This window comes from Apus apus, chromosome 3 (genome assembly GCF_020740795.1).
Source record: "Apus apus isolate bApuApu2 chromosome 3, bApuApu2.pri.cur, whole genome shotgun sequence".
Taxonomy (NCBI): domain Eukaryota; kingdom Metazoa; phylum Chordata; class Aves; order Apodiformes; family Apodidae; genus Apus; species Apus apus.
The window spans coordinates 51,441,632-51,460,392 of NC_067284.1; the positions used below are offsets into that span (position 1 = coordinate 51,441,632).

The window sequence follows — 18,761 nt, forward strand, 5'->3', positions numbered from 1 at the left end:
GGTTTATTATTATTATTATTGTTGTTGTTGTTGTTTGTTTGTTTTTTCCCCCTGGGTGAATGGTTGGACTCAGTGATCTTAGAAGTCTTTCCCAGCCATGAAAATTCTGTGATTCTGTGATGGGACACATACATCAGCCAAGCACAAGGCTCCTTAAGCTCCATTTGTTTTTATTGACCAAAGCGCGTAATTGCTCTTCTGATGCTGGGGATTGATTTTTGCATGAAATTGGAGTCATTCCTCATTGTGGGAGAAAAGGTGGCACCTATGGACTGAGATTAAAGGCACAGGTCTGGGCGTATGAAGTACTGTGCAGTAGGATAAGATAGCTCTAAGGGTCTGATGGAACACAGCCATGTGCATCTCTCCCACCCAGACCAGGTAATATCACACTTTATCATCACTTTTGGCTGTTTGAAGGGCTGTGTTCAGCCCCTGCCTGCACGCTGCTTAAGGCAGAGGACTTCTGATTCCAGCTTGGTCGGTACAGTTCCTTTTACAAACATCCAACTAAATCATACAGAAAAAGATAATCATTTAGAGGATGGGGCTACAGGTGGTGCAAATCGTGGCTTGTTTGGTATCCTGAAAGCTTTATCAAAAACTTAAGCAAAGCCAGAATTTCATTCAATGGGTTTAAAGTTTGCTTGAAAAATTCCCTACAGATTTTTAGTGCTACTCCCATTTATACCAAGAGGTCCTTCAACTTGCTTTTTGATTAAACTTGGAATTTGATGAAATTCTAATTCAGCTCTGATTTGGACTGATAGGGTAATCCCTTGTAACTCATAGCACAATGTGGCATCCTAATATGAAAGACCAACACAGTGGTCCAGCTGATAGTAGTGAGTAGAGTTCTAAGTCAACGGTAAGGTGAAAAAAAAGTTCAGCAAGGGCAAATTTTAACAGAGTACATCAGTGAGATATTCTGCTTTCAAACTTGGATTTCTAAATTTATTGTCACGCTACAAAAGAAGTAAGAAGCTGTGCAGGTAATTAAATATTTGCCTTGGGGGATTATTTGCAGTTAATTAAAGCCACACACTTCCAGTGCATACCTTTTCTACAGATTATTAAATTTGGATCAGATGTTAACAACCCAGCTTTCTCACTTACCCATCAGAGATTATTCTTGGCAAGTTTCAGAAGCAGAGTTTTACAGGGGCATCCTTGGGTATATTGTAAGATTTGCTCTTCTATATTGTAGAAAGAGACAGAAGTAAGAAGACTATCATAGTGCAATTTACTATCATGCACTGTTACTTAAGTATTCCATCTAGCAGCATTTTAGAAAGTGTTTCATTCTGGAACACAAATAGTGATTGTCTGTTACTGTTATGATTTCAAGTGTACTTACCCTTATAGTTGGCAGAAATGTCCAGCTAGATCAGTAATGGTTTTTAACAAGAATCAAAGAGAGCACTTTATCCAGTGAAAGCTGTGTGTTATGCAGATGAGCAGAGCTGAAATGGGTGGCTGTGAGGCTGTGATTTCCTGACTGCAGTGGAATGATGCATTTCTCATGCACCCCCATGCAAAAACTAGGGAGTGGCTGTTGTCAGAAAATGTCGTTCGACACAACAAAGTAATGCCATGTGTTTGTGATGACTGCATATAGCACAGGGATTGGACTTGTGCTTGTCTGATTTAAACTTCCTGTGCCACTGATTCAGGCTATGTCTTTGGGTAGTTAATTTGGCTGGTTTTCTCCCAACAGGAAAAGCAGTCTTGGCCATGTTAGTGACCTTGGGAGTTCTGCCTTCACTTTAAATGAGGCTAGGATCTGCACTAGGGTTTACAGGACTAAATGTTTGTCAAGGTTGTGGAAGATCAACCATGAGAAGTGCTAGTGTTGTTCTAAATAAATAAGAAATCACTTTATTTATAAAGTAGGTGGTTTGTGCTGTTTCTCAGAGCTTTGTGCCACTCCATTCATTTGAAATAAATGCTGCTGATTATTCTTACACATCCTTTCTTGCCAGCTTCTGATTTAAAGTTTGTACTGCAAGAAAAAACTGCTCAGTAACTGCAGAGTTTTTTAAATCAATTTGAATAATTGAAACCCACAAGTCTGTAGTTAAACAGATAGAAAATCTGTCAGTGTATCATGCCAGATATGAAGGTAGCACCTAAGGGCTACCTGTGTCTGAAATAACTACCAGACTCTTCCAGCATGAAAACTGCTGCAGGATTTTGTTTGTTTGCTGTTTTCTCAGACTCCCTGAAAGACTCCAAAGGCGCACAGGAGAGTGACCCAGTGCATCCTATGGGATATGAACAAGATCAAGCCGAAGGTAAAGTTTTGTATCAAAACTCTTTAAGACAGAAATAATGAACCGGTTGGGAACCTTAGTTATTCCAGTTTCAGCATCCAGTGGTTTTCAGCCTGACCTCTACTGCCTTAAGAAAACGCTGTCAGCTAGTAGAAGTTGTGTGCCAGCCAGTTGTGCTGCAGTCATCTCTGGCATTGCTAGAAAAAACACTTCTCCAAATATGTGGACTTAACCATATTGATCCTGGGTGCACAGTGTTGTTATCATTATCATTTGTTGTTCCAAATGCCTGTGGGGTGATTCTGTTTCTTCTGCTAAATCAACTGTCAAGTGCTAGCACTTTGCAACAGCTCCTATGAGGATCAGTGTGTCAAGGCTGAGATACAAAAGTAGAAAAAAAAATAGTTTCAGGGTCAGTTTTCACCAGCCATTTAACATACTTAATGCTTAGAGTTTGTTAAGTGACATTTTCATATGTAAAATAATTCCAACATTGTTAATTTAATATAAAGAAAGCAGTATTTGGCTGAAAAGGACCATGGTATATGTTAGGTTTGTGTTCTGTTCTGATGAATTTGCTGTTGCCTGCATGCAGCCATTTGTCATGGTGAGGTCAGCCTCACCTCCATCCCTGGAAAGGTGATGGAACAACTTGTTCTTGTCGCTATCTCTAGGCATATCAAGGACATGGGGGTCATCAGGAGCAGTCAGCATGGTTTTATTAAGGGTAAATCATGTTTGACTAACCTCATAGCCTTCTATGAGGAAATTACTAGGTGGATGGATGATGGTAGAGCGGTAGATGTGGTATATCTTGATTTCAGTAAAGCATTTGACACCGTCTCCCACAGCATCCTTGTAGATAAGTTGATCAAGAATGGGTTTGGTGATCAGGTAGTGAGGTGGATCAAGAACTGGTTCAAAGGAAGGAGGCAGAGAGTTGTAGTCAATGGGGTGGAATCTGGTTGGAGGTGTGTGACTAGTGGAGTCCCTCAGGGGTCGGTGCTGGGACTGGTGTTGTTCAACATCTTCATCAATGACCTGGATGAGGGTATGGAATGTACTCTCAGCAAGTTTGCTGATGACACCAAGCTGGGAGGAGTGGCTGATACACTGGAGGGCTGTGCTGCCATTCAGAGGGACTTGGACAGGCTGGAGAGTTGGGCGGGGAGAAATCTGATGAAGTTTAACAAGGGCAAGTGTAGAGTTTTGCATTTGGGGAAGAGACACCCCATGTACCAGTACAGGTTGGGGGCTGACCTGCTGGAGAGCAGTGTAGGTGAAAGGGACCTGGGGGTCCTGGTAGACAGGAGGATGACCATGAGCCAGCAATGTGCCCTTGTGGCCAAGAAGGCCAATGGCATCCTGGGGTGCATTAGAAAGGGTGTGGTTAGTCGGTCAAGAGAGGTTCTCCTCCCCCTCTATTCTGCCTTGGTGAGGCCGCATCTGGAGTATTGTGTCCAGTTCTGGGCCCCCCAGTTCAAGAAGGACAGGGAAGTGCTTGAAAGAGTCCAGCGCAGAGGTACAAAGATGATTAAGGGAGTGGAACATCTCCCTGATGAGGAAAGGCTGAGGGAGCTGGGTCTCTTTAGCTTGGAGAAGAGGAGGCTGAGGGGTGACCTCATCAATGTTTACAAATATGTAAGGGGTGAGTGTCAGGGAGATGGAGTTAGGCTCTTCTCAGTGATGACCAGTGATAGGACAAGGGGTAATGGGATCAAATTGGAGCATAAGAGGTTCAAGGTGAATATTCGGAATTTTTTTTTTACTGTGAGAGTGACAGAGCACTGGAACAGGCTGCCCAGAGAGGTTGTGGAGTCTCCTTCTCTGGAGACATTCAAAACCCACCTGGATGTGTTCCTGTGTGATGTGCTCTAGATGACCCTGCTCTGGCAGGGAGGTTGGACTAGATGATCTTTTGAGGTCCCTTCCAACCCCTAGGATTCTTTGATTCTATGATTCTATGTTAACAGGACAGCAGAATCTTTCTGCAGAAGAGGAGGTGAAAACTGGGGCAGATTCCCAAAGCTCCTGCATGGAAGTAGAAGGTACTGCACATGCTTTGAAATCAAATAGCAAAATTGACAGGCAAAAACACTAGTTATTGCTTGGATATTATCAATATTCATTAAGTTCCCGTTCTTTTTCCAAAACAACTAAGCTAAATCTGTGGAGGCAGATCTTATGGTAACTGTAAATTCAACCTGTAGCAGAGGAGTATCTGTGGATACTTGGTGATAAAAGCTGAATTTTTAATGACTATGACTGCTAGAGAAATAAGTTAACATTGCATTTCTTATTCCTGATGACAAGCACTTCAGCCTTGTACGTTTGGGGCAGGGAATGCCAGCCCAGCAAAACACTCTGGACTATGTGTGTCTCTGGGCTTGTGAGGAGTCTCAGTGAAGGCCCATGCTTGGAGTCAGGCACGTGGGGGTTTTGTGCTAAATCCCAGAAAGCTCAGCATCTTGGAGGATCAAGGCCTTGCCCTCAGCTAAAGCCCTTTGGATTTCCCTGAGACAGCTTTTGTATCTGTACGCTTAGGGAAAAGGATCCTTTTCCTCTGCCAGTGTTTTTAATTATAATCTCCCTAGTGTCTGTTAATCCTTTTATGTCCATTCTGAAAAGCCTTACTGTTCATCTCCTTTTTATCAAATTTATTCAGAGTCCTTGTCAAACCAAGAAGACACAACAGAAGTTAAGATACCTTTGATTCATGGTGCAGAGGAAATAGAAGGAGGAGGAAATGAAGAAAAAGAAGAAGGAGGTGAGGCTACTTATATAATAAACTAAAACAGAGAATGCTGCTGGGCTCATGTTCTCCTTTTCTATTGAAAGGAAGCAGGGAAAGAGCATGGAGAAGCTTTCCCCGGTATGAAAAATCCTTTTTTGCCTATCCTTGAATATTGCTTTGATATATTGGACTTGGAATTGCATAGGAAAATAAGTGCAAAAAAAGCACATACTCAGGTTCTAACGTGACTTTAAAAGAAACACTCCTCATAGTTGGTTTTCTCTGTTAAAGTGCATAAGGCTGATTGAACAACCAGTTTATGTCCATATAAGTACCTTTTTGATCACGTTGGCTAGAAGCATCGAGAGTATTTGCAATAAATGGGTATGATAATTATTTGTGAGGTTATAGAGATTTTACTGGTAATTAACCAAAACTAGTAGTTCTAATAAAGAAACCATTATTTGGAGGAGGAGCACAGTCTTCCTGAAGCAGTAATTTTTTCTGGGAATAAAGTTTTTAAATCCTTAGTAATGCTTTTGCAAAGAAATGTATACTTTTAAGTGTTGGACACTTCTGGAAACCCTACATTCACCTCACCATTTGTAACAGGCACATGGTCATATAAAAAGGAACATATTGTGTAAATCTCTGTAAAGTAACTGCAAGTTAATAATTATATGGTCATTTGTAGAGCAGAGGGATGAATTTCACAGTTCCAAATTAAAATACAGACATGATTTTTATTGAAAATTCAGGTCAATACTAACTGTTTTATCCTAATTATGAACTCCTTTTCCAACTTAACACCACCAACTTAATTGCAAACCTATATTAGTAATATTGACACTTCACTGCAAAACCGGGTTAATAGAAACTCTTTGTTCATATACAGCTAAACAGCATCCTCTCCTTTTTTTTTGTTATTGCCTATCCAAGTTGATACTAACCACATCTCTTTATTATCAGTCATGTTAATAGTATTGGGTTTCTGCTTTGTTACTGATGGTGAAAATGGTATTGATATAATCCTTATTTGAAATCCAGGTGAGTGGTGTTGTGCTACCTCAGGTGCAAATCCAGGTTATACAATACAAGCTCAGTCTGCTTGCAGATACCAAAGTCATGACATTAGGTTTCCTTCTAATAGCAATTATTTACATTTTATTTTATGCCTCATTCAAAGCAAACTGGACAAAATGTACTTTCATTTTTTGTATATTTCCTTCTCTTTAATACTTTAGTGTCCCCTACAGCTAGTCACTGTCATTTCCTTCTCAGTGGAGAGATTATATTTCACCATCTGTTCTACCCACTATTAAAATATGCAACATTTAGGAAATGGAGGTAATGTCAGAAAAGGGTTGTTCTTGGGACTTGCCTTTTTCCTGCCCCTGATTTAAAAGGTGGAAGTACTAACTAAGTAAAAGATTCTTTCCAAACATTTTGGAATGTGTTCCTACCTGCAGGCTCAGGTATTGCTCCTGTGCAAGATTTGTCTAATCCAAAGTTTGTTGAAGTTCATAGAAGGACTCTTACTGATTTAAGTGAGCTTTTGGTCAGTTCAATAGTAAGAGGAGATGAAGTGTTGAGTCTACCTGCAGGGCAACTGCATAGATGTTCTGCTTAGCTTCTTTCGAAAATTCTGTCTTCAGGTCAGGGAAAATAAATGGGTGCTTTTTCAGGGTTTTGAGAAGGAAAGGTATTTGAAGCTGTGCTTTCTCAAGGTTTTGTGCAAGAAAGTAAATTAAGGCTTTCCCTTGCTTTGTTTCATTCTTAGGGGTATAAGAACATGTAGAGCACCCTCAGAGCTCATCTTGCTAAATGCTTCCAGTTCTAGTGGCCACATACTTGGCTACATGAGTTTTGAAAGTTCACCACAAAACAAGGCAGATCTGGACAAAGAGAGGTAAAAAAAGAAAATTATCTGAAGTTCAGGTTAATAAAATGCATTCCCCAAAGAGAGACTCCTCTTAATGGAAAGAGATTACCTGGCATAAAACAGAGTTCTAAGAAGGAACATTATTTCACGTAACCCAAGTGCTACCTCATAAACTAATTAAGTTAAATAGTTATTCAGCAGCATCCATAGGACATTTGATATATGATGAAATAGCACATTTTTGTCCAAGAACATGTGAAAAAAAAGTTAACATAGGACTGTTTGTCCCAATAAATAGAAATACATGAATCTTCACAGAATCACAGAATGTTAGGGGTTGGAAGGGACCTTAAAAGATCCATGTAGTCCAACCCCCCTGCCAGAGCAGGATCCCTTAGAGTAGGTCACACAAGAATCTGTCCAGGTGGGTTTTGAATGTTTCCAGAGACGGACACTCCACAACCTCTCTGGGCAGCCTGTTCCAGTGCTCTGTCACTCTCACAGTGGAAAAGTTTTTCCTTATGCTTTCATGGAACCTCCTGTGGTTCAGCTTGCAAGCATTGTCCCTTGTCCTATCATTAGACATCACTGAGAAGAGCCTGGCTCCATCCTCCTGACGCTTACCCTTTACATATTTGTAAACATTAATGCCCCTCGGTCTCTTCACCAAGCTAAAGAGACCCAGATCCTTCAGCCTTTCCTCATAAGGGAGTTGTCCGCTCCCTTAATCATATCTGTGGCTCTGCACTAGGTACAGGCCTCCAACTAGACTCTGTCCCATTGACCAAAACTCTCTGACTTCTTTCCTTCAACCAGTACACAATCCACCTCACTGCCCAATCATCCAGACCACACTTCCTCAGTTTAGCTGCAAGGATGCCGTGGGAGACAGTGTCAGATACTTTACTGAAATAAATCTTAGACCTATATGCATAGCCAAATGTAGCAACTACAATACCTCAAACTACCTGGTCTTTCAGTTCTAGTTCTGATCTTTTTTTGTATTACCAAGCTCATTCTGGAGTGAAGAGTAGCACATAATCTGCCTCTCTCTCTCTCTCTCACCATAGGCCATTAGATGAATAGGAGTCATCTGTGACCTGTCCTGTCCCCAGCACTGGAACTGTGGAAGCCACTAAATGACCAGCAAAGATCGAAGTCCCTTTTCCAACCTAAAGCTAGTTTTCTGCTTAGTTACTGGCTGTGGCTTTGAAGCATGCTAGGAATTTTTTCATTGATGTGGTTTTGCATGGAAAAATGACTGTGTCTTGCTGGTTTTGAGATGTGTCTCAGTTTTCACAAACTTCTGACAAACGATAGGTAAAACTTCTGATCTAATTGGGCTAGTTTTGCTACCAGCTCATCTATGTGTTTTGGAATATTTTAGGGCTTGTGAGGTCCTTTTTTTATAGCTCATTTGGCTTCACAGCTCCAGGGTCACACTGTAGTGCCTATTACCAAGGAGTCATGGATCCTGGTGTTTTCAAGGTTCTGGGGCACTGGAAGCCCAGAGGAATGAAGAATCAAAGTCTTGGCAATCTCACTACTGTTTCCCATTGCCAGGAGCAAGAAACAAGCCAGATTACCCTGAAGAATTTTACAATGTAAGGCACTGTGTGTGTTTCATAAAAACCTGCTGTTGCTTTTTCCAAAATCCATAATAAAATATAGCATGTGCCAATTTATTACCTTTTTTTCCTACTGTAACTTAAAGTTCAATAATTCTAGGGAGCAACTGAAGAAAGACAAACCAAGATGCCTTTTTAATTATTCTTTTTCCAGCTACTATTATGCAGTTATTCTAGTTCACAAAAGAATAATGAAAATCTGTGTTTCTTATAAGATGAGGGAATATTGTCAAATCCCTTTATTAAAAGGCAGAGTAAGTGGTGATCACTGGCCTATTTGCTGACTAGGTAAGTGTACACACTTTTAATAGATGGTTTGGCAGTCCCTTTACATGTACACTTGGAATTAGTCCTGTCGTGTTGTAAAGACCATGCATTCAGCATTTAGTTGTAGTTTTAATCAGCACAGGTTTTGCACAAAGCAGTTTGCAGCACATGGTAATAAAACTCATGTTTATTTGTGTGAATGTGTAGCCATCTCTTCCTCCAAGCCTGCTCTCTCCCCTCTGTTTTTTCCCATCTTTTTCTGTCTCCCTTCATCAAGACATTAGATATGATGATTTCCCTCACTGATCATCTCTGGAAGTTGCTTAACTCTTTAAAGAATAACTTTTCTGTCAGAGCACTGGAATATAAACAGAAGTAGCCATTATTTCTCTTGGCTCACTTTGGGCTAAAACATTTTGCCTTGTTGTGCTATTTAGAACATGATTCAAGCTTGACCCGGGATGTTTCTCCATCCAAGAAACAAGTTTAGAGTGGTTGGGTTGCATCTTCCCTGGGCAAAGGACACATTTATTTTCCATGGGACAAGTCCAAAAATGCAGAAGCAAATTGTTGCTGAAGCACTATCAAAGAGCAGATGCCACAATTAATGCCTATAAAAAGGATAATATAAAGTCTCCAGGGATTTAGCTTAAGAGCAGGACATAGCCCCTTACAGTTGGTATTTCTGTGCTAGTGCATCTTAGCCTGCTTGAGTGCTGTGTTTAGGGCACTGTATTGACCATCTGTTTTTTCAGTATGAACCATGCAATGTTAAGGCAGGTTTGGAAGGGGGCTGGGGGAGGTTTTACGGTTTAAATAGCTGGCAGTAAATCTGAATTCTGCCTAATTTCTCTACTAGCTAAGCCCAGCTTTGCTCAATAGACTTTGATACATCAATAGCTGTGTAAGTCTGTAGCCATCATTTTATCCGTTCTGCTCTTAACCAGCTGGATTTTCACGTCATTTACCCATCTGAACTTGAGCAACTGAGATAATTTTATGACATAAACTTGGGGAGAAATAAGTATTGCAAAGCTGGAGAAAAAGGCTCTCCATTTTTTATAGTTTCAGTATCAAGCACTTGCAGGATTTTACATGCATTGGTACAGTTGTAAATAATGTCAAAATAATGACTTTCTTTGATATGACATTGTGGCTATGAAGAAACCAAATAGTTCTTGAGAAGTCTTTTCAGACAAATCTGACATCTTTATTCTTTAGTCATGGCAACTGTAACTACCTTTTATTTCTTACCAGAACTTCTTTTCAGCCTCAAGTGGAGATGGATGAGACATTTTGGAAATAAAGGTGTTTTTTTTAAATCTTCCTTATATATTTTTTAAAACCTATTTTCTTTTTGTCTGGAAAGAAAAGAATACAAAGTTATTTTGAGTGTTGTGACTTCTGAAGATCTAGTATAAAAGCTCCAACTTATTTTATTCACTTGCCCAAAAAATAAAACCATAAATATCCCCAATCTGATACAGTGTGTTTGATCACAATAACAATCCATACTAAGTGGATCAGATGACACTTTTGGGGCTGTTACAGAATGGTCTGTCCCTAAATATTAAATATATCTTTAAAATCTGTTTCTGACAGGTATTGATATTTGGCAAAGAAAAAAAGATGCACCTTTGAACTTTTTGCAGAAATGTTGGAAGTACTGTGGAACCAGAACATTGCAAGTTAGTCCTAAAACTCAGATGTGTAAAATTCTAAACTATGCAGAGAGGCAGATTATTGCAAAGCAAGTAGCTGTGAGTAGTTGGAGGTACATGGTAACAAGATTATCACTGGAAAGCCAAAGAAGTGCCTTTATCCAGGGGACAGCATTAGGTTTTAAGAAGCCTCACTTTACCTGTCTTTATTTTCTCAAGAATGTTATGAAATTCAAGTGAACTTTGCAGTTGCAATATAAGCCAGATGAGGAGCTTTTGCAACCAGGTTCTTCTTGCCCGCCTGCTGTGGTCAATCTGGGGTGGTCCAAGGGCTGTTTGGTCTATATCTCCTGGTGAAAAGCACTTTGCTTTTTTGAAGACACCATAGCTGTGGAGGAAGAGTATATCCAGGTAATTTCTATGCCTTGTGAAAGCAGGAAAGGCCATAACATTTTTAGCCTAGCATAAAATTACTTTTGAAAGGGGAGCAGCATTTTTTTCCAAGTTTGCAAATGGTATATTGAGTTTCATGAATGCACTTAAAACGTCCTGCATGGTTATGGGGCAGCTCTGTTAAAAGCTGAATACAGGTGAGATGGACCTGCCCATGAGTCGCTCTGTGTGAGCATGTTTTGTGCTTCACCCAGATGTCACAGCTTGCAGAAGAGGCATGGGATTTTTGGTCCCAGTGTCCATGGTTATATTTATGGTGACTTTGTCAGTTCTGAACTGGGAAATCTCCAGGGTCTTTTATCAGCAAAGGGTACTTGCTATCAGCAATTACCTCGCTGATGGTGAAGGATCAGCAAGATTATTCAGAGGGAGCATTTCTTCTGTGGATTGTGTGCACCTTGTCCTCCTGTGGGCTGTCATGACCCAGTGGTATGCACCACTATCAGCACCATGGAGGTGATGGGCTTTGTTCATTTTCTAAGCACGGACTGGTGCAGAAGTCCTACCACATCCGGCAGCACAGGCTGCCCAAACCTGACGCTCCTCTCCAACTCTGAGAGAGGTGGCAAATGGCATACAGGCCTCCTGCAGGTCTTCACTTGGGGTGCTGCTTGGGCCATGCTGAGCAGCACTGTGCACTGGCAGGATGGGATGGTTATTAGGCTGTCAGTAGTCGGCTCCAGGTATTGATTTCAGTCTCCCAGGGCGAAAAAGTCATATTTTTTCCTGCCACAGAAGGAACCTGTTTCTTTTCATTACTCTCTCTATATCAGATTCTAGCTTGGATGTATGTAAAGAATAGGTGGTACAAGATCAATTTTAAGTTTTAATTATTTTTCATCTCTTTCAATGACAAACAATATATTTCTTCTATGTGCTTTTCTAATAAAAAGTAGAAAATGTAAGGAATTTTTCAGCTTAAACACTTTGCCTGCTGTCACAGTCACTTTATGTTATCAGTTTGATGGCAGGGTACAAGATAAAAAGCCAAAAGGAAAGAAAAAAGAAAGAAGAAAAGGAAATACTTTAAGAATTATAGTGTTTAAGGTTTATTGTGTATATTTGATTGCTTTCTTAATTTCATTTTCAGTAAGCAAAGTAGAAATACTATTTTGAATTGGCAATTTTTTATCTCATTTTAAAATATAATCTCTTTGTTCTTGCTGAAAGTGTTGACAATGAGGCCTTTGTTTAGTTTAATTAACTCATGTTATAGTACTGAATTGAAACACACTCAGCATTAGATCAACTAAAAGAATTTTTAGAACTCTTTTCCATATCCGGAAAATAAAAACAGATTAAAAAAAAATAATTAAATCCTCTGAGAAGCTAGAGGAGAGACTGAGTTTTTTTAATGGAATAGTTTGAAGTCCCATTTTCATTTTTTTTTTCCATGGTAGGAATGCCAAAAAATATAAAGTCATGAAATCCCACTGAAAGCAGATGTTATGAAGTCATTCTAAGCCCTCATATGTTTATAATAATATTACATGATGTTACATATTTTGTACCTGTGAGCTACAAGCCTTAAAGAGCTTTAAGATATTGATAATGCCCTTTTAGCATATGAAAACTGGGAAGATAATGGAATCCATATTTAAAGTGGTGGTGTCCAAGTCTACTAGGTGTTGGTTTTAGCTGAAATCTCCAGAGAGGCAGTGGTGTCTTACACAAGCAAAATGTAGATCTCTTTCAGATCACCTCAAATAGCACCCAAGGAACAAGTGAAAGGAATATGGGAGAGACACTGGCATCTTATAAACTTTTTCCTGCAACATAGTGAAAAAGTAGGTCAAGAACTGGACAAGAACTGCACTGTTTCACATGGCATCATAGTTAACAGTATATCTGCAAATCAGCTTTGATGCTTCCAGGGAAATGGCACCATTTTACATACACTCTACAGCTACAGACGTGTCTGTTTGAACGGTGAGCTTAACTCCTGCTTGCAAGAGTATGAACTGTGGTCTTAAATTAGAACAGGTTCAGCTAACTGATGGAGTGCAGGGGGCTACACAAGGAATGGACTTGTTCCCTCGTGGACAAATCTTATTTTCTTTTGCCCTGTCTGCTGCAAAAGAAGGCATTGTTTTGCTATGCACTGATTAATTTTGAAATCCTACCTCCTTTAATAAAGTTTGTTTATGAGGGAATATGCACAGATCCAACTGACCTGGCCCTGGGAACTGGAAATTCTGGACTCCCCCTTGCTTACGTTATGTATGAATGTACCAGGCTGCCTAGGTCATTGCACAGTTTTAGCGCTATTTTTGTCACTATTTATAGCCATTTCATAAAAGCAAATGGCCACACACTTAGGGCAGCAGGGAGAGCAGTGGCACTTGGCCAGTAATTTTCATGATACAGAGTGTATCGTGAAAGGGGGTGTGTGGTCATAACTAAGTGTGGGGAAAGAAACAAGCAGTGGGAGTGGGGAGGGGATGATTTGGGAGAACTGTCTCTTATTCCAAGTACAGAACAGACTGATTCAAAGAAAGCAGCCTATGTCCTAGGATAAAAATGTTCTCTTGTTTGTTCTTTTGCGGGAGTGGGGGAACAACATTGTCCCTTCTCTGTCAGTAGCTTTATTGCTTTAGTTGTGCCCTGAGGTGAGTGAGTAGTTAACTCATTTACTTACTCAGCGTACTACCAGGTGAGTCAGCAGGCACACTTTTTGATTCAGCTCTGCTTTGCGCATCCCCACGGTGTTGACTCTGCTTGGGAGGTACCCCACAGCTTCAGAGATGCCCTTGATCCTGGTGCTTGGAAAGGAAGGCCAGTGCTGTACAAGGAAGGGCTGTCACACCGGGAGGGGAATAATGTGTCTACAACTTGTAGACTGGAAGTTGCCTTGATAGGGCATGACCTCGACTGAGACTAAATCTGCTTCTCACTTCTGCAGACCGTAGGCAGGAAAAATCCCACCAAATCTCGTTCAGATCTTTGAAACATCACCTCATACCTCTGAATCTCATCTTCCTTTTTTCTGCATGTTACTCATTGTTTTTTGGCAACAAGTTTTCTGTCCCCTCAACTTTCCTTATGCAATTGACAGGTGAGCGTCCTGTCGAGCTTTTCCCTTTCTTGGTTGGCTTTCTTCACATTTCACCTCCAAATGAACATGTGAGGTCACCACTAGTGTACCTGGCCCATAGCGTTAGCCCAACAGCCCAAGCTGACCCTGTCTCTAGTCACCGTACATTATCTTCCAGCAAGGAAGCTGGCAGTTATCTCACTTCCCACCTCTCCGTGACTACATATGTATCTTAATCATGCAGTGGTATCTGAACATATGGGTGCAGGAGTGCAGCTCTTTGGGACTTCCTGTTATTTACGGAAAAGCTCAGCATCTTGTTTTCAGGGTCTTGCATGAGCTGTGGAGATCCTTTCCAGGAGCACTCCTGTGTTTCTAGCTTCAGTGAAACCAGTCCAGCAAAGCAGGTGCTCTGGATTATGTGTTTTGAGTTGCAGCTATAGACAACCTATGGGCAACTGCAAAACCATCTAGTTTGGTTTGAGAAATCCAAGAGAAATATGCAGAGTACAGAATGACATTGTCTTTTATTTACCTATAACCTTGCTGGGATGCTCATAGTGTAATTATTCCATATGTTATTAGCCCCATTATTTGCTCAAATGTTTATTAGGGGTTTTTCTTCCAGGTTCAGAATTGACTTGTGACTTCTGTCCTGAGTTTTAAAATCCATAGCTTTCTGCAGCCAGAAAATTTGAACCACGAAACATCCTTTGCTATTATTTCACTGGTGCAGGGTCTTTATCCTGAAATGTTTGGACATGTAAGCATTTTGTCTTATTACTCCTCTTTGCAGATGTGCAGCCTTGTTTGTTTGTTATTTCCCCAATCACTGGTGTGAAGGGCATAGCTCTGCAAGTAATCATAGCTAACGCAGAGGCCAAAAAAGCCTTTATTCTATTTACAGCATCCTGTCAAAAAACACTCAATACCTGCATTGCTTGACAGCCCTTGAAAGACAACATATTTACACGTTCAACATTTTCTCTGTGGGGGAAATAAGCAGTCACTAACAGGTTATACCATTCTTATCTGGATAGAAAATCAGTTAAACTGTGTTCTGGATTCTAAGGAGAAGTCGATAATCTTTTCTCCGCTGCCCCCTGCTTACAGCTAACAATGGTATATAGTTAGGAGGTGAGGGTGGTAAAGTCACTGTCTCGGTGGCTGGAAAAAATTGAGATTCCCAATTTATGGCCAGATGCTCTTATGGTTACAAGGTGTTTCATCAGTTAAAATGCATTCACTGGATGTGCTTGTATGATCTGTCAGCTTGAAATGTTGCACAAAAGCGTCAAAAGAGTACAAGTGGAGATACCTCAGGTGCTTCAAAATAAGATGTCACTGTGCTGAAAAATCAGTACCTAACTCCAGCAGTTCCATTCAAAGAAATTAAATTGGCTGATTCTTCCAGCTGTCCAGGCAACAGGGAAGATTAGCAGAAAAGCTTGCAGACGAAACAGGGAGGTAGTCAGCAGGGTGGTGCCTTAGCACCTCTCCCTCTCTGGGATGCGGGTACCCAAGGGTGGCACCTCCATCAGCCCAGGTCCCAAATGGTCTGGAGAGGATGGAAAACTTAGCAGGACTTGTTCTTTCAAGTGTACAAAAGCCACCCTGCCTTTTGTTTTGCTTATTCCTGAGTGTTTAAAGGGCTCCACAGGTCACTTGTTTTTGTTGGTGGTAGCCCAATATGCGTGGGAAGACTGGGAGGGGCTTTCCCTCACAACTATCTTGCAGGCATCTCTAGGATGCGAGGGTAAAGATTTGACCCTTTCCAGCATGGAGAGGGACTCAAACTCAGCTTTATTTCCAGCATGCTCTGATCAGCAAGGTATGAGGGCAATGGTAAGCACTGGCACAGTCCCTCTCCCTCAATTGGGTTTGGATGCTCATGGCTACTGCAATCATATCTCAGTTCAGTCATTGGCCCTGGCTTTTGCTATCTCACCTCACAGTGACGTGGGACACTTCACAGTGTCTTGGTGTGGTCTGTACAAGGCACACCCTGTCCTTTTGGATACCCGGAGCTCCTCACTGGTGGTTGCATTGGTCTGCAAAGCTGCAGCTCTAAAGAGACCAGAGTTGTGATCCCATTTTCTGGGGCCTCCTCCTTGGGACTGTAAATATTTTACAGTTCCTCTTATATGAGTATAACTAACAACTCCCACACTGGTCTCAGAGTGGCAAAACTGGCATCCTCTGTAGATGTGTAGATGCTTGCACTCATAAACCTGAGTCTAGAACTACACCATCTGCCCCAGAGGAGTAGATAACCACACAGTGGTACTGCAGGCCCTCAAAGCATCAAGGGCCGGTTGGAGCAGAGCTGCTCTTCACGTAGGTGTCCAAAAGTTTGGATGCTTTTTTGCTTGGTTTTGAATCTTCTGGTCCTGCAACACAGGCAGGTTTCCTTGAAAAAGGGAAAAGCCCTTAAAAATATTTCTGATATTGCCAGATTCCAGAATTACATAGGATGTGGAGGGGAATAAATTTTCTGGGTGCAGTTTTACTTGTAGATCCATCTGGCTCTTGTGTGTGTATGAGCATGAAAGTGTGTGAGCATGAAAAGCAGATGATAATAAACACATATATATCCAGTACCTATCTAAAGGAACACAAGTTATCTTAGAAACTGATATATACAGAGATCACAGAATCTGCTTATGAAACTGTTCCCTCTGGCACTAAATGCAGCCAATGTTTAACAGTACTGAATTAAAAGTGGGCTAGCTTAAGACACAGGAACTCTTTCCAAATGAACCTTCAAGAGGAGCCTAGTGGAGAGAAATTTGTGTTGAGATTTGGCCAAAGAATAGGGATAATGCTATTTGTTCCTCTCACAGCTGCTACAGGACATTTAACAACCACAGGTAGTCAAGGCCTCGCTTTTATATCTGATCCTGGATACCATCACAGTGCAATGCATTGGATCGCTGGTGCCGCTTCCTTCTTTTAATGAGGTCTCCCATCCAAAGATGGATATAGCCTGCTTGCGAATCTGACTGGATCACAGCACACAACTCCAATAATTGGAGAAGAATCTGCATGTGGGAGAGAAGGGAACCAGATGCACATGTTCACATCCCAAAGTGAGAGTTAGCGTTGCGCTGCTTTTTGGCAGGGGTTTCGTCACAGCTTCTGGTGTCAAAACCAGCTTGCTCTTTGCTAGCCTGTGCCTGTAGTCAGCTGTAGCTGTATCCAGCTCATCTGAGAGGAGAAGGCAGGGGAGGGCTCTTCATTTGGATTGAGCTGGCATGTTCACAGCTTATGGCTGACAAACCGGTTAAGAGCAAAGATAGCTCAGATTTTGCTCTGGTGTGCAAAGTTTGCCCTCTGAACACTGTGGTTTTTCTCTAGCCAGTCTTAGAGATGGGAAAACACAGATGAGCCTTCACCAGGCCTGAAGAGGCTGGAGCACATCAGCTGCTTGCCAGATTGGTGAAACACCTGGGGCTTTCAGTCTACAACCTAAATGCAGGCTGTTCACCTGGATTGCCAAGTACAAGAGAAGCTTCCTTCTGGCTGGGGGGTGGTATTAATTTAGAGTGCCATCTGCAGGGCCTTGGAGAACAGTGATCAGAAGAGGGGGGGTCATGGAAAAAGGCTCATTCTGGTGCAGGGGCCTCACTGCCCCATCTATTACTTATTATTTCTAATTAGCAGATATATCTTGGGGAAAGCTGCTCTGATTTGTCTTCTCGCAGATGCTTTTCTTGCTAAGAGCTGTTGTTTTTGCTGAGCCTCCTAAGCTTGTTTCACAGGCTTTCACAGGCATTAGGAACTGTAATGGTCTCAGTGCCCCAGTAATTAAAGGAGTTCTGTACTTCCTCGCTGCAGAGTGCTGCCCCTTTGTCCTTCCTCTTTCTCCTCTCTGCAACGCCACTGCCAGATGGTCAGAGATTTTTCACCCTTTCAAAAGCTTTGTGTTTTTCCCATCTCATCAAGCATGTCTCAGCCATGCTTAATTAGCTTAAGACTTTTCAGCCCCCCTGATTTGCCCCCCAGGAGATCAGTTAAGGACCTGAACAATTTCAATGAAGAGCTTGGAAAACAGATCCTTAGGGGCTAGGCATAGCTGCAGGAGAGTGTAATGTTATTTAATGTCAAGGACTAGTCGTTTGTTCTTTCTTCTCTCCTTTTCTTCTGTCTGTCTGTCCTCCCATCCATCCTTCTGTCCCTCTTTCCTTTCCCATTCTTATTTCTCAGGATATTTAGGGATGCCTCTTGATTTTGGGCAGTGTTTGGCAGCATCTGATGGCTGCTGGTATTCAGAGGAGGGCTGTTGCCCTTAGGCCAGCACCAGAGTACTGTTGCTTTTAACCTGTTTTAATCTGTTTAGATCCCCCTGAGTAAAAAATGGCAAACATAATTGGCTAACCAGTGCTAGGAGACTGTTGGATTGGAATATTTTGGTTTAGGGTTTTTGTGTTTTGTTTGTTTAATTCCCAGACTTATTTGAGACTAGCCTGTAAGCTTTATTTACAGATCAGAGCAGTTGAAATGAAAGCTTGGTTAATTAACAGAAAAATAAATTTGTATTTTGCTTTGTCTTTGACATTGAACAGCATTTGCTTCTGCATTGTCACGTACGCACTTCTATTATTAATCTCTGAGCTCTAGCTGCAAATATGTTTTTTAAAAAAACAACACACAAAACACAACTCTTTTCCTTCTTCCCTCCCTCCTTATTATGCATGAGAGAGAGCTGTTCGAGCATGTGAAGCACAGATTTTGTGTGGGATGTTGAATACCTCAGAGGTACCTGTGGACATTTGCCATGTAATTGAATTCAGTGTCTTGTGTTTCACGTTTACAGGCAAACGAGAGCA

At 41.3% G+C, this 18,761-nt stretch overlaps 1 protein-coding gene across 7 annotated transcripts in view; it reads left to right on the forward strand.

The window, feature by feature from the left end:
- Nucleotides 1–18,761, forward strand: part of MACROD2 (mono-ADP ribosylhydrolase 2) — an 890,240-nt gene that overhangs the window by 842,245 nt on the left and 29,234 nt on the right. For 6 of the 7 annotated variants that reach the window (XM_051613308.1, XM_051613312.1, XM_051613309.1 and 3 more), the window contains 3 exons: nucleotides 2,217–2,294; nucleotides 4,247–4,321; nucleotides 4,939–5,040. In XM_051613308.1, the coding sequence (XP_051469268.1) occupies nucleotides 2,217–2,294; nucleotides 4,247–4,321; nucleotides 4,939–5,040 (255 nt within the window). Of the gene's footprint in view, nucleotides 1–2,216; nucleotides 2,295–4,246; nucleotides 4,322–4,938; nucleotides 5,041–7,959; nucleotides 8,571–18,761 lie in introns of those variants that run through there. The other variant, XM_051613311.1, reaches the window with a different exon arrangement.